The sequence below is a fragment of the Oncorhynchus masou genome, chromosome 24, assembly GCF_036934945.1.
Source record: "Oncorhynchus masou masou isolate Uvic2021 chromosome 24, UVic_Omas_1.1, whole genome shotgun sequence".
Classification (NCBI taxonomy): Eukaryota; Metazoa; Chordata; class Actinopteri; order Salmoniformes; family Salmonidae; genus Oncorhynchus; species Oncorhynchus masou.
Genome location: NC_088235.1, coordinates 66494445 through 66509703, shown reverse-complemented (window position 1 = coordinate 66509703; position 15259 = coordinate 66494445). Strand labels below are relative to the sequence as shown.

The 15259-nt window shown below is 43.1% G+C and overlaps 1 protein-coding gene across 3 annotated transcripts in view; it reads right to left on the bottom strand.

The window, feature by feature from the left end:
* Positions 1 to 437: 437 nt before the first annotated feature.
* Positions 438 to 15259, bottom strand: part of wdfy4 (WDFY family member 4) — a 191577-nt gene continuing 176755 nt past the window's right edge. For all 3 annotated transcript variants that reach the window (XM_064934604.1, XM_064934603.1, XM_064934605.1), the window contains exons 64-65: positions 7450 to 7576; positions 438 to 5203 (exon numbers count right to left, since the gene is read on the bottom strand). In XM_064934604.1, coding sequence (XP_064790676.1) covers positions 5140 to 5203; positions 7450 to 7576 — 191 coding nt within the window. In that variant the 3' untranslated portion in view covers positions 438 to 5139. The remainder of the gene's footprint in view (positions 5204 to 7449; positions 7577 to 15259) is intronic.

The following is a 15259-nucleotide window of genomic DNA, read 5'->3' as shown; positions in this document are numbered from 1 at the left end:
ACTTCATGAGAGCATTGTGGGAAAATTCCATGCTTCTTGTTATGGGTGTTTTTAATCTCAATTAATATTAGCAGAATGTTCCAGTAATGTTTTCTCAGAACCATTTCTATTGCATTCACATTTTGTCGCGGCAATATGGTCTAAAATTATTACTGGTACATTGTGTTATTACATTAAAGTACCTGGAAACCTAATGAGAACGTTTGGGGAATGTTCTGTGGTTACAGATGTTGTGCACAACATTTTAGTGAACGTTAGGAATATCAAGGATATTTCATTTAAAATATTTTCTGAAGAAAAAAACATTTTGTTATGAAAAACATTCTATTGAATGTTTTTGGGATGTTACTGTATCATCATAATGTTAGATAAAATCCTAACTAGAACTGTAATGGGTGGGTGTTGGTGGCAGGGAAGTCAGGCGCAGGAGAACGAACTTGGTATAAACGGAGTCGTTTAATAACTGCTCACAAAAATACAAAAAACAAAATATACAAAATAATAAAAGTGGATACATAACCCGTCGCACACAAAAACATAACTTGCACATAACATACAATCAAACAATCTCCGACAAGGACATGAGGGGAAACAGAGGGTTAAATACACAACATGTAATTGATGGGATTGGAACCAGGTGTGAAGGAAGACAAGACAAAACCAATGGAAAATGAAAAATGGATCAGCGATGGCTAGAAGGTCGGTGACGTCGACCGCCAAACACCACCCGAACAAGGAGAGGATCTGACTTCGGCGGAAGTCGTGACAAGAACTTAATGGGCATGTTAGGTAATGTTCTGGGAAAGTTCCCAGTTTGCTGGGAGCCCTCCTCTATGGGCGGCCATGGAGCATAGTGATGGAGGGAGAGATGTGGAGAGTGGAAAAGATGGAGAGAGAGCTGTGTTTGGGATTTTCCCTCTTAACATGCATCTCTCCCCCTCTCTGTCTAGAGAATGCTGGGTTAGAAATCTGGGTCTGAAGCATACCATACTGCTTATAAACAGGCCACTTAACAGGACATTTTGTCAGTGCTTGTTTAGTGGCAAATAATCCAAGCTCAGCCTTTTGGTTCTCTGCATACTTCCACATGTAACCAAGTCTGAGAACGTACGACCACAGTTTTTTTCTAAATATAATTCTGTTTTGTTTCTATGTAATTGGCTGAAATAAACAATGTCGTATCAACATTGCCATTGAACTTCCTGTTTTGACGCTCAGTGTGTTTGTGTCCAAAGCAACTCCAAAAAAAGGATCCAGGACACCACAATAACAGCAAACAGAGTAATTATAATTCAATGCAATTTATTATATACTGTACAGTGCAGACGGAAACTATTCAGAACCCCTGCACTTTTTCCACATTGTGTTACATTACAGCTTTATTCTAAAATGGATTACATAGTTTTTCCCCCCTCCTCAATCTACACACAATACCCCATAATGACAAAGCAAAAGCAGTTTTTTTCTTTTTATTTGCAAATTAATTAAATATAAAAAATGGAAATATCACATTTACATAAGTATTCAGACCCTTTACTCAGTACTTTGTCTAAGCACTTTAGCAGTGATTACAGCTTTGAGTTTTCTTGGGTATGATGCTACAAGCTTGGCACACCTGTATTTGGGGAGTTTCTCCCCATTCTTCTCTCTAGATCCTCTCAAGCTCTGTCAGATTGGACGGGGAGCTTTAATGCACAGCTATTTTCAGGTCTCTCCAGAGACGTTTGATCGTGTTCAAGTCCGGGCTCTAGCTGGGCCACTCAAGGACAATCAAAGATTAGTCCCGAAGCCACTCCTGCATTGTCTTTGCTGTCTGCTTAGGGTTGTTGTCCTGTTGGAAGGTGAACCTTCTCCCCAGTATGAGGTCCTGAGTGCTCTGGAGCAGGTTTTCATCAAGCATCTCTCTGTACTGTGCTCCGTTAATCTTTCCCTTGATCCTGACTAGTCTCTTCTGACCAATTTCCAAGTCCATACCACTGAAAAACATCCCCACCACATGATGCTGCCACCACCATGCATCACTGTAGGGATGGTGCCAGGTTTCCTCCAGATGTGACTCTTGGCATTCAGGCCAAATATTTAAATCTTGGTCTTATCAGACCAGAGAATCTTGTTTCTCATGGTCAGAGTCCTTTAGGTGCCTTTTGGCAAACTCCAAGTGGGCTGTCATGTGCTTTTTACTGAGGAGTGGCTTCCATCTGGCCACAATTTGTCTCTGTGAATGGTTTGTCCTCTGACAAATCAGCTGTAAACATGGTGAAACATGGTGAAGCCCCAAAATTGCCCTCGCTAAGAAGCCTGTGTTTCAGACATAAGGAAGTGGATGGCTGCAAACGTTCTACTTTTAAACTCGGACAAAACAGAGATGCTTGTTTTAGGTCCCAAGAAACAAAGAGATCTTCTGTTGAATCTGACAATTAATCTTGATGGTTGTACAGTCATCTCAAATAAAACTGTGAAGGACCTCGGCGTTACTCTGGACCCTAATCTCTCCTTTGACGAACATATCAAGACTGTTTCAAGGACAGCTTTTTTCCATCTATGTAAGATTGCAGAAATCAGAAACGTTCTGTCCAAAAATGTTTTTATCCATGCTTTTGTTACTTCTAGGTTAGACTACTGCAATGCTTTACTTTCCGGCTACCCGGATAAAGCATTAAATGAACTTCAGTTAGTGCTAAATACGGCTGCTAGAATCTTGACTAGAACCAAAAGATTTGATCATATCCAGTGCTAGCCTCTCCACACTGTCTTCCTGTTAAGGCAAGGGCTGATTTCAAGGTTTTACTGCTAACCTACAAAAGCATTACATGGGTTGCTCCTATCTATCTTTCTGATTTGGTCCTGCCGTACATACCTGCATGTACGCGGCGGTCACAAGATGCAGGCCCCCTAATTGTCCCTAGAATTTCTAAGCAAACAGCTGGAGGCAGGGCTTTCTCCTATGGAGCTCCATTTTTATGGAATGGTCTGCCTACCCATGTGAGAGACGCAGGCTCAACCTTTAAGTCTTTACTGAAGACTCATCTCTACAGTGGGTCATATAGTCTGGCCCAGGAGTGTGAAGGGGAACGGAAAGACTCTGGAGCAACGAACCGCCCTTGCTGTCTGTGCCTGACCGGTTCCCCTCTCTCCACTGGGATTATCTGCCTCTAACCCTATTACAGGGGCTGAGTCACTGGCTTACTGGTGCTCTTTCATGCTGTCCCTAGGAGGGGTGCATCACTTGAGTGGGTTGAGTCACTGACGTGATCTTCCTGTCTGGGTTGGCGTCCCCCCCTTTGGTTGTGCCGTGGCGGAGATCTTTGTGGGCTATACTGGGCCTTGTCTCAGGATGGTAAGTTGGTGGTTGAAGATATCCCTCTAGTGGTGTGGGGGCTGTGCTTTGGCAAAGTGGGTGGGGTTATATCCTTCCTTTTTGGCCCTGTCCGGTGGTATCATCGGATGGGGCCACAGTGTCTCCTGACCCCTCCTGTTTCAGCCTCCAGTATTTATGCTGCAGTAGTTTATGTGTCGGTGGGCTAGGGTCAGTTTGTTATATCTGGAGTACTTCTCCTGTCTTATCCGGTGTCCTGTGTGAATTTAAGTATGCTCTCTCTAAATCTCTCTCTTTCTTTCTCAGAGGACCTGAGCCCTAGGACCATGCCTCAGGACTACCTGGCATGATGACTCCTTGCTGTCCCCAGTCCACCTGTCTATGCTGCTGCTCCAGTTTCAACTGTTCTGCCTGCGGCTATGGAACCCTGACCTGTTCACCGGACGTGCTACCTGTCCCAGACCTGCTGTTTTCAACTTTCTGGAGACAGCAGGAGCGGCTAATGATCGACTATGAAAAGCCAACTGACATTTACTCCTGAGGTGCTGACTTGCTGCACCCTCGACAACTACTGTGATTATTATTATTTGACCATGCTGGTCATTTATGAACATCCTGGCTATGTTCTGTTATCTCCACCCGGCACAGCCAGAAGAGGACTTGCCACCCCTCATAGCCTGGTTCCTCTCTAGGTTTCTTCCTAGGTTCTGGCCTTTCTAGGGAGTTTTTCCTAGCCATCGTGTTTCTACACCTGCATTGCTTGCTGTTTGGAGTTTTAGGCTGGGTTTCTGTACAGCACTTAGAGATATCAGCTGATGTAACATCTGATGTAACAAGGGCTATATAAATACATTTGATTTGATTGGTGGAGTGCTGCAGAGATGGTTGTCCTTCAGGAAGGTTCTCCCAGAGGAACTCTGAAGCTCTGTCAGAGCCGGGAGGCCAGCTATAGGAAGAATCTTGGTGGTTCCAAACTTCTTCCATTTAAGAATGATGGAGGCCACAGTGTTCTTGGGGACCTTTAATGCTGCAGACAATTTTTGGTACACTTCCCCAGACAATCCTGTCTCGGAGCTCTACGGACAATTCCTTTGACATTATGGCTTGGTTTTTGCTCTGACATGCATAAATTTACCACAGCTGGACTCAATCAAGTTGTAGAAACAAATTGAATTAGCACAGGCGGACCCAATCAAGTTGTAGAAACATCTCAAGGATGATCAATGGTAACATGACGAAACTGAGCTCAATTTTGAGTGTCATAGCATAGGGTCTGAATGCTTATGTAAATAGATAAATAATATATTTGCACAAATATCTAAACACCTGCTTTCGCTTTGTCCTTATTGGGGTATTGTGTGCAGATTGAGACTTTTTTAATTTAATCCATTGTAGAATAAGTGAAGGGGTCGGAAAAATTCCCGAATGCACTGTAAACAGATACATTCACAATTAAATAATCGGGCTTCATCAAAAAAATACCTAAAAGTTACTACTATAAAGTACATTGAAATGTACGATCTGTATGTAGGTTGAAACCACATGATTCATTGATCTGTTCCTTCTATGTCATGACTTTGAGAGAGAGAACATCTCTCTACGATTGGAGTGTGGTGGTCGGTCTGGAGGTGAGGCAGGGGCTGGTGAGAGTGCACATGTGCAGTGGAATAAGAGGTTCCTGAAGTGCAGGCTGGGTTTTTGTGTATTGTTTGTATGGAACTCACGCACGTACCCACCCATGCACGCACATGCACACACACCACACCCATGCATGTACGCAGGCACCCACACACAAACAGACACACCCAACTGCTCCTTCCCCATCACTCACAGGTCCATGTGAAGACTCTACCCCAGCCATCTCCAACCAGCAGAGTAGCATGCGTCCTGTAAACACAGAGGCATACATTGAATGGTTTATCATAGCTGTGTGTGCATCAAAGCCATGCACAGACCTTTTGGAGGGCATACGCTCAAACTAAAATAGGGACACCCGCCAAAAAACCAGCAAACGGGTTCAGAGTGGTTGGGCAATTATTACAAGAATAGGGGACAGCAGCACAATCTGAGGAGTTAAGTATTTTCCAAAACTATTTTGAGCTGGAATAAATGCTGCATTTATTTACAATGACCTACAATTCCAGTCAATAAAAGATGATTGTAAGAAACGCACATGAATGTACAGTGGCTTGCGAAAGTATTTACCCCCTTGGCATTTTTCCTATTTTATTGCCTTACAATGGATTTTTGGGGTGTTACGGCTTTCTAGGTGTGAAGGAGAGTCGGACCAAAATGCGGCGTGTAGATTGCGATCCATGTTCATTAAACTGAAGCAACACGAATCTAAATACAAACACTACAAAACAATAAACGTAACGAAAACCGAAACAGCCTAATACTGGTGCAAATAAACACAGAACAAGGACATCAGGACACTAAGGACAATCACCCACGAAAAAGAATATGGCTGCCTAAATATGGTTCCCAATCAGAGACAACGATAAACACCTGCCTCTGATTGAGAACCACTTCAGACAGCCATAGACTTAACTGGAACACCCCACTAAGCTACAATCCCAATACAAACACACCACACACAAAAACCCATGCCACACCCTGGCCTGACCAAATAAATGAAGACAAACACAAAATACTTCCACCAGGGCATGACAGGGGGGGTTTGTATAATTGGATTTACACAACCACTTCGTAGATGCAAAATTTTTGTGAAACAAACAAGAAATAAGACATTGTAGTAGAGCCACCTTTTGCACCAATTACAGCTGCAAGTCTTGGCACATCTAGGCACTGGGATTTATGCCCATTCTTCAAGGCAAAACTGCTCCGTCTCCTTCAAGTAGGATAGGTTCTGCTGCTGTACAGCAATCTTTAAGTCATACCACAGATTCTCAATTGGATTGAGGTCTGGGCATTGACTAGGTCATTCCAAGACATTTAATGGTGCCCCTTGCTTAATGGTGTTGCAGACTCTGGGGCTTTCAGAAGATGTATATATATATATATACACTGAGATCATATGACACTCAGATTGCACACAGGTGGACTTTATTTTTAACTAATTATGTGACTTCTGAAGGTAATTGGTTGCACCAGATCTTATTTAAGGGCTTCATAGCAAAGGGGGTGAATGCATATGAATGCACCGTTTTCTATTCTTTAGAATTTTTTGAAACAAGTTATTATTTTCATTTCACTTCACCAATTTGGACTATTCCATTACATGAAATCCAAATAAAAATCGATTTAAATTACAGGTTGTAATGCAACAAAATAGGAAAAATGCCAAGGGGGGTGAATACTTTTGCACTGTATGCACACCAAACTTACTCGCACAATCGCTGCACAAATATAACCTGTCATTACATCCAGAAACGGTGATGAATTTTCAAAATGCAAGATAGGCTACAAAAATAAACTGTGTTTTACACCTGCATTTGGAGCTGAAAGTCGTTAATGTTAGTAGCCAAAATCAACTGAGGATATATCATGTCACTTTTCTGGTCCAGAGCAAAAATTTGGACTACTTTTTACGGAGGTAGCGGGATCGCATGGAAAGCATGTTCTTTCTGCACCGCGCCATCAGTTTGGAGGGCAGCCTGCCTGACGAGTGCTCATTGTCAGCCGGGTAGCCCTGTTCTTGCTCACAAATATAGTAATCAATTCACCAAAATATGTTACATCTTCATCCCATAATATTCAAGGCAGTGCGATGTTACAGCTGCTTATAATTAGACATAAAGCCAGTAACCACCCAAACTAGACCTATCTGAAATAGGAAAATTATCAATCTGGCAAAGATGAGTCAGTAGTATATTGTATTTTATATGGATGATATAAACGTAGGCCTCATCTGTTTTGCCAGGCAGTTATTTGGTCACTAAACTCTATATGCGCGCACGCCTTTGCTCTCCAATGCTGATGATTGGTCAATGCTCAACAATCAAGACGCGCTGAGAATAGACGACTTGCCTGGGTTCAAAACAACAACAAAAAATATTTTTCTGGAAATTATGCCACCACCGAAAAGGGCAGACTGAAAGGGGTAAGGGGAATGTGCTCTGCATAGGTAGAGCCCTATCTGTACATGTGCCGGATGTGCGTGCATACAGTACCTGGACATGGCTAGAGCAGTGACTGCAGGGTTGTTTTTGTAGCGCCGTCTGGACACTGCTTCACTCCTGTTTAGTGGCCGACAGAACACCAGGTGTCTCTCCCAGCTCTGACTCGGACCCGACACTCCTACACAGCAATTAACAATATTACAACAGTATAAAATCAGTCCTGCACTAATAGACCTACAGTACAGGGGATCTCCTGTTATACTGTATAACAACAACACAAGAGGTCTTTCTCAGACCTGACCTGCTAGACCTATAGTACAGGATACAACAAAAATATAATATAACATAACAACAAAGACAACAGGGTCTCTATGCTTTCGCCCATCTAGTTATTCGAGGAGGGAAGGATATCTTTTTAAAGTAGTCGATCAGCGTCTTTTTCAAACTCTGACCCTGACAAACTTTAAAGGAACAAAAAACCTTCAGAGGCATCACCAGAGGCTGTATTTACAATAGTGTATATTACATGGTCAGCAGGCTGTTAGTGAGAAGAATCCCTCTTAAATAAACCTCACAGTTACACCAGGACTGTTCTGGTGTAATGTACCAGGATAATACTGCCATGAGCTGACAAACAAATAATAGCTGGGTATTATTGCTTTCTAAATTATACACGCTCACACACACATGCGCACCCGAACACACACATCAGCAGAATTGCTCATCAGTGTTTACTGTCGGTATCTTTAATAATTGTATAACTCCATAATTCCAGGCTAGATGTTACCTTGGAAGGGACATTTTATTATAAACTTGATTCTGGAAGCTAACAGTCAGACTAAGAGATGGTTGGCTCAGAATGATCAGCTCACACTTAACAGCATATATAAACAGATATCTAGGAAGATTTGTATGAATAATATGTTGTTATGTGAGTCTCCCTGATAGTTTACTTCTATCACAGTATCACTTCGCTGCGTATTTATTTGTGTGAAGCTAAAAGTATTAATTTGGCAATATACTCCAGCATTTTGGAGATCAAATGTTTCATATGAGGCAAGAGCACAGAATGTCACATTGTATTTGAGGGTATTTTTAAACATATCTGATTTTCCATTTTAAAATGAAAGCACTTTATGTACAGTAACAGAATTATGTACTAACCAAAAAAAGTGTTAAACAAATCAAAATAGATTTTATATTTGAGATTTTTCAAAGTAGCCACCCTTTGCCTTGACACCTTTTCGCCCTCTTGGTATTTTCTCAACCAGATTCATGAGGTAGTCACCTGGAATGCATTTAAATCATCAGGTGCGCCTTGTTAAAAATGTATTTGTGGAATTTCTTTCCCTCTTAATGCGTTTGAGCCAATCAGTTGTGTTTTGACAATTTAAGGGTGGGTATGCAGAAGATTTGGTAAAAGTGAAAGACTAAGTCCATATTATGGCAAGAACAGCTCAAATAGTGGATATGCGTGCCCGCGCATAGTCCAAATTGGTGAAGTGAAATTAAAATAATAACTTGTTTAAAAAAAAATTTTAAGCTAAAAACGGAAAAGTGCATATGTATTCACCCCCTTTTCTATGAAGCCCCTAAATAAGTTCTGGTGCAACCAATTACCTTCAGAAGTCACATAATTAGTTAAATAAACCTGTGTGCAATCTAAGTGTCACATGATCTCAATATATATACACCTATTCTGAAAGGCCCCAGAGTCTGCAACACCACAAACAGGTCAGGGACAAAGGTGTGGAGAAGTATAGATCAAGGTTGGGTAATAAAAAAACATCCGTAACTTTGAACATCCCATGGAGCACCATTAAATCTGTTTAAAAAAATGAAAGAATACGGCACCACAACAAACCTGCCAAAAGAGGGCCGCCCACCAAAACTCATAGCCCAGGCAAGGAGGGCATTATTCCGAGAGGCAATGAAGAGAACAAAGATAACCCGGAAGAAGCTGCAAAGCTCCATAGTGGAGATTGGAGTATCTGTCCATAGGACTAATTTAAGCCGTACACTCCACAGAGCTGGGCTTTACGGAAGAGTGGCCAGAGAAAAAATATATTGCTTAAAGAAAAATATATGCAAACACATTTGGTGTTTGCCAAAAGGCATGTGGGAGACTCCCCAAACACAAGAAGGTAAGGTTTCAGATGAAACTAAAAGGAGCTTTTTGGCCATTAAAGAAAATGCTATGTCTTGTGCAAACCCCAAGACGACCATCCCCACGGTCAGCTTGTTATATCTGGAGTACTTCTCCTGTCCTATTCGGTGTCCTGTGTGAATTTAAGTGTGCTCTCTCTAATTCTCTCTTTCTCTCTTTCTTTCTCTCTCTCGGAGGACTTGAGCCCTAGGACCATGCCTCAGGACTACCTGACATGATGACTCCTTGCTGTCCCCAGTCCACCTGGCCGTGCTGCTGCTCCAGTTTCAACTGTTCTGCCTTATTATTATTGGACCATGCTGGTCATTTATGAACATTTGAACATCTTGGCCATGTTCTGTTATAATCTCCACCCGGCACAGCCAGAAGAGGACTGGCCACCCCACATAGCCTGGTTCCTCTCTAGGTTTCTTCCTAGGTTTTGGCCTTTCTAGGGAGTTTTTGTAGCCACCGTGATTCTACACCTGCATTGCTTGCTGTTTGGGGTTTTAGGCTGGGTTTCTGTACAGCACTTTGAGATATCAGCTGATGTACGAAGGGCTATATAAATAAAGGTGATTTGATTTGACATACTGCTTAGCCAAATACATTTAAACTCAGTAATTCACAATTCCTGACATTAAATCCCAGAAAAAATGTCCTTCTTAGGTCAGTTAGGATCACCACTTTATTTTAAGAATGTGAAATGTCAGAATAATAGTACAGAGAATGATTTATTTCAGCTTTTATTTCTTTCATCACATTCCCAGTGGGTCAGAAGTTTACATACACTCAATTAGTATTTGGCAGCATTGCCTTTAAATTGTTTACCTTGGGTCAAACGTTTCAGGTAACCTTCCACAAGCTTCCCACAATAAGTTGGGTGAATTTTGGCCCATTCCTCCTGACAGAGCTGTTGTGTAGGCCTCCTTGCTCGCACACGTCATTGTCCATTTGGAAGACCCATTTGCGACCAAGCTTTAACCTCCTGACTGATGTCTTGAGATGTTGCTTCAATATATCCACATAATTTTCCCCCTCATGATGCCATCTATTTTGTGAAGTGCACCAGTCCCTCCTGCAGCAAAGCACCCCCACAAGATGATGCTGCCACCCACATGCTTCATGGTTGGGATGATGATCTTCGGCTTGCAAGCCTTCCCCTTTTTCCTCTAAACATAACGATGTTCATTATGGCCAAACAGTTCTATTTTTGTTTAATCTGACCAGAGGGCATTTCTCCAAATAGTATGATCTTTGTCCCCATGTGCAGTTGCAAACCGTAGTCTGGCTTTTTTATGGCAGTTGTGGAGCAGTGGCTTCTTCCTTGCTGAGTGGCCTTTCAGGTTATGTCGATATAGGACTCGTTTTACTGTGGATATGGATACTTTTGTACCTGTTTCCTCCAGCATATTCACAAGGTATTGCGTACTATAGTTTGTACAGATGAACGTGGTACCTGCAGGCATTTGGACATTGCTCCCAAGGATAAACCAGACGTGTGGAAGTCTACAATGGTTTTTGAGGTCTTGGCTGATTTCTTTTCATTTTCCCATGACGTCAAGCTAAGAGGCACTGAGTTCAAAGGTAGGCCTTGAAATACATCCACAGATACACCTCCAATTGACTCTTATGATGTCAATTAGCCTATCAGAAGCTTCTAAAGCCATGACATCCTTTTCTGGAATTTTCTAAGCTATTAAAGGCACAGTGAACTTAGTGTATGTATACTTCTGACCCACTGGAATTGTGATACAGTGAATTATAAGTGAAGTAATCTGTCTGCAAACAATTGTTGGAAAAACTTTGTGTGTCATGCACAAAGTTTGTTAGCAAGAAATTTGTGGAGGGTTGAAAAACGAGTTTTAATGACTCCAACCTAAGTGTATGTAAACTTCTGACTTCAACTGTAAATATTGCTGTACACCAATGGAAGGTTATAAGTCAACAAAATAGGAAAAAAGAGGGTGAATACTTTTGCAAGCCACTGTATTTTGGTTAAATTTCCCACAAATTAATGGATTTGAAACCCTCAGCTTGCACAGTCCATTCTTCCATCACATGTACAGCTGATTCTCAAGATCTTACATACTAATAAGATGTTATTGAGCCCACACTACTACAAGGTCTTAGCAAAGGACTACTTTCTGGTTGATTACAATACTGGTTGGGGTGAATATATTTTATATGACATATGTGATTGTTTGTTAACTAGTAAATAGTAGCCGACAGCAAAGTGTTTTAAAAATAATTTCTAGCTTAACAATTTCTGCTAGATAGTTTTTGCTACCATGTGGGTTTTAGGTTGCTTGAGCCTACTAACTGAGGAGTGTTAATTAACCTGTTTCCAAACATGTTTCATTTAAAAAAAGAATCTTCCAAAGGAGTTGTAACTGCTTAACTATTTATCTGTACATGGAATTGTATGTTGTTTTATTACAACAACAAAAATATCTTTACAGGGAAATGCCACACCATCTGATGTGTAGAGGCATTTCACTGCAGCTAATGTAGAAGGAAAAGCTGTGTACATTTGAAAATGCTGTGCCAAATCATATCTGAAGAATGCAACAAAGGTGCAGAATCATCTGACCAAGGCATGAAAGTTCCCTCAGCGGTCATAACAAGCAACCTCTGACAAAAGTCCCTCTACTTCTATTCGAAGATGAAAATTATGATTCAGACACCTTATCGATAGCAACAGCTCGTGGTTCTCCGGGAATCAGAAGTTTTTGACTCAATGGAAGAACATAGTCAGAGAAATGCTGATAAATGTCTTGCTCGAGCTGTGTATGCAACTGGTTCACATCTGATGCTCATAGGCAATGTGTATTGGAAGAGATTTCTGAATGTTCTTCGCCCAGCATACACCTCTCCAGCCAGACATTCTTTATCTACTCATTTGCTGGATGCAGAGCTCATCAGCGTTCAAGTGAAGGTCAAGCAAATCATAGAGAAAGCAGACTGTGTTGCAATCATCTCTGATGGGTGGTCGAATATTCGTGGGCAAGGAATAATTAACAACATCATCTCAACCACTCAACCAGTATTCTACAATAGCACAGACACAAGGGACAACAGCCACACCGGTCTCTACATTGCAGATGAGCTGAAAGCAGTCATCAATGACCTTGTCTGGTGACAGACAATGCTGAGAACATGAAGTCTGCTTGGTCTAAAGTGGAGGAGTCCTACCCCCACATCACACCCATTGGCTGTGCTGCTCATGCATTGAATCTGCTCCTCAAGAACATCATGGCATGGAAAAATATGGATACACTCTACAAGGGAGCAAAGGAAATGGTTAGGTATGTGAAGGGTCATTTTTATAGCAGCAATCTACCTCACCAAGCAAAGTGAGAAGAATAAGAGCACCAAATTGAAGCTGCCCACCCGTTGGGGTGGTGTTGTCATCATGTTTGACAGTCTCCTGGAGGGGAAGGAGTCTCTCCAAGAAATGGCCTGTAACGTCTGCTTCCAACTCACACTCTCAAACAAGTAGATCCCCTGAACACAGCTCACTTTCCAGCCCACTTTCCAGCTCACACTCACAAACACATAGATCCGCTGAACGCAGCTCACTCTCCACATCCCAATCTCCTGAATTCTAATCACCTGTTCACTCACCTGTATGTGCACGATATCTAAGGAAGTCTATTGAGCTATTGCTCGCCTGAGGTAGAGTTTCTCATGATAAGCTGTAGACCACATTACCCACCGAGAGAGTTTTCATCTGTATTCTTTGTAGCTGTTTTACATACCGCCACAGGAGAAAACCTGAGAAAAATCCAACCAGGAAGTGGGACATCTGAGCTTTGTAGTTTTTCTAAGCTTGGCCTACCGAATACACATTGAGATATGGATAAAGTTGCACTTCCTACGGCTTCCACTAGATGTCAACCGTCTTTAGAAACTTGAATGAGGATTCTACTATAAAGGAGGGGCTCATGAGACCTCTTTGAGTCAGTGATCTGGCAGAGAGCCTTGGTCTCATGACGAGCACTCCCTACAGCAATACCTCGCGTTCCAGTGCTTTTTCTGAAGACAAAGGAATTCTCCGGTTGGAATATTATTGGCCTTGTGCACACGGCCGAACATCGCTTGCTGGCGCAGTGGAGGGGGCCCTACGAGGTAATGAAAAGGGTCTCACTGGTCAATTACCTCATCAAGCAACCTGACAGGAGGAAGAAGGTCCAACTCTATCACATAAACCTGCTGAAGACGTACCATGGACGAGAGGAGGAGGTGGCTTTGATGGCCCTGGAGGGCAAAGGAAAAGAGGAGGCTCTACCACAGGTGCGCCGTGGCCAAACTCTCCTACCGGAGCAGTCAAGACAGCTAGACAAGCTGATTATGAACTTCGGTCGAATATTCTCGCTATTCCCAGGACAAACAGATGTCCTGTTCCACCATATCCACACTGAACCCGGCAAGAAGGTGCATATCCACCCTTACAGGATTCCTGAGGCTCGTCGAGTCATCGCTAAGAAAGAGGTAAGGGAGATGTTGAGGATGGGCATGATCGAGTCATCGACTAGTGAGTGGTCCAGTCCCATAGTCCTCGTCCCCAAATCCGATGGTAGCATGAGACTCGGCAACGACTTTAGGGGTGTGAATGCCATCTCTACATTCGATGCGTATCCCATGCCCCGCGTGGATGAACTCTTGGAGCGCTTAGGAAAGGCTAAGTTCATCACTACCCTGGATTTGACGAAGGGATATTGGCAAGTGCCGGTGGCTCCGGAGGATCGCCCAAAGACTGCCTTTGCCACTCCAGAGGGGCTTTTCCAGTATGTGAGGATGCCCTTCGGACTGCATGGTGCCGCTGCAACTTTCCAACGCCTCATGGATGCCATTCTACGGCCCCATCAAGAGTATGCAGCGGCATACATAGACGATGTGGTCATCCACAGTGAGGACTGGGATAGTCACCTCCTGCGATTACGGGTGGTGCTCGTGAGTTTGGAAGCCACAGGGTTGACAGCCAATCTAAATAAATGCTGCCTGGGCCTATCCGAAGCGGAATACCTGGGGTACACCGTGGGGAATGGGAAAATACGCCCACAGGCAGAGAAGACCAGGGCAATTCGTGACTGGCCTCGACCCCAGACCAAGCGAGACGTTCGGGCCTTCTTAGGGATAACAGGATATTATCGCCGTTTTATCCCGGGATATGCAACCATTGCCAAACCCCTCACAAACCTCATCAGGAAAAACCTGCCAAACCAGGTAGAGTGGAAAGACGAGGCGGAAGAGGCCTTTCAATTGCTAAAAGATGGCCTGTGTTCTGATCCCGTTCTACAGGCTCCGGACTTCTCACAAGAGTTCATTGTGCAGGTCGACGCCTCGGATACAGGGCTCGGGGCCGTACTAGCTCAGGGTAAAGGTGAAGCAGAGAAGCCGATTCTCTTCCTTAGTAGGTAGCTCAGCGATCGGGAACAGAGGTATGCGACCGTAGAGAAAGAGGCCTTAGCCATCAAGTGGGCCCTCGATTATCTCCGGTACTACCTACAGGGTCGGAGGTTTGCATTAGTTACTGACCACGCGCCCCTCACGTGGATGGCTGGTAAGAGAAACAATAACAACAGAATAGCCAGATGGTTTTTGTCTTTACAACCGTTCTCTTTCCATGTCATCCACAGAGCCGGATAGAGGAACGGGAATGCAGACACGCTGTCCCGACGCGACCAAGTAGGTTCGGTCCTGGGGGGGAAG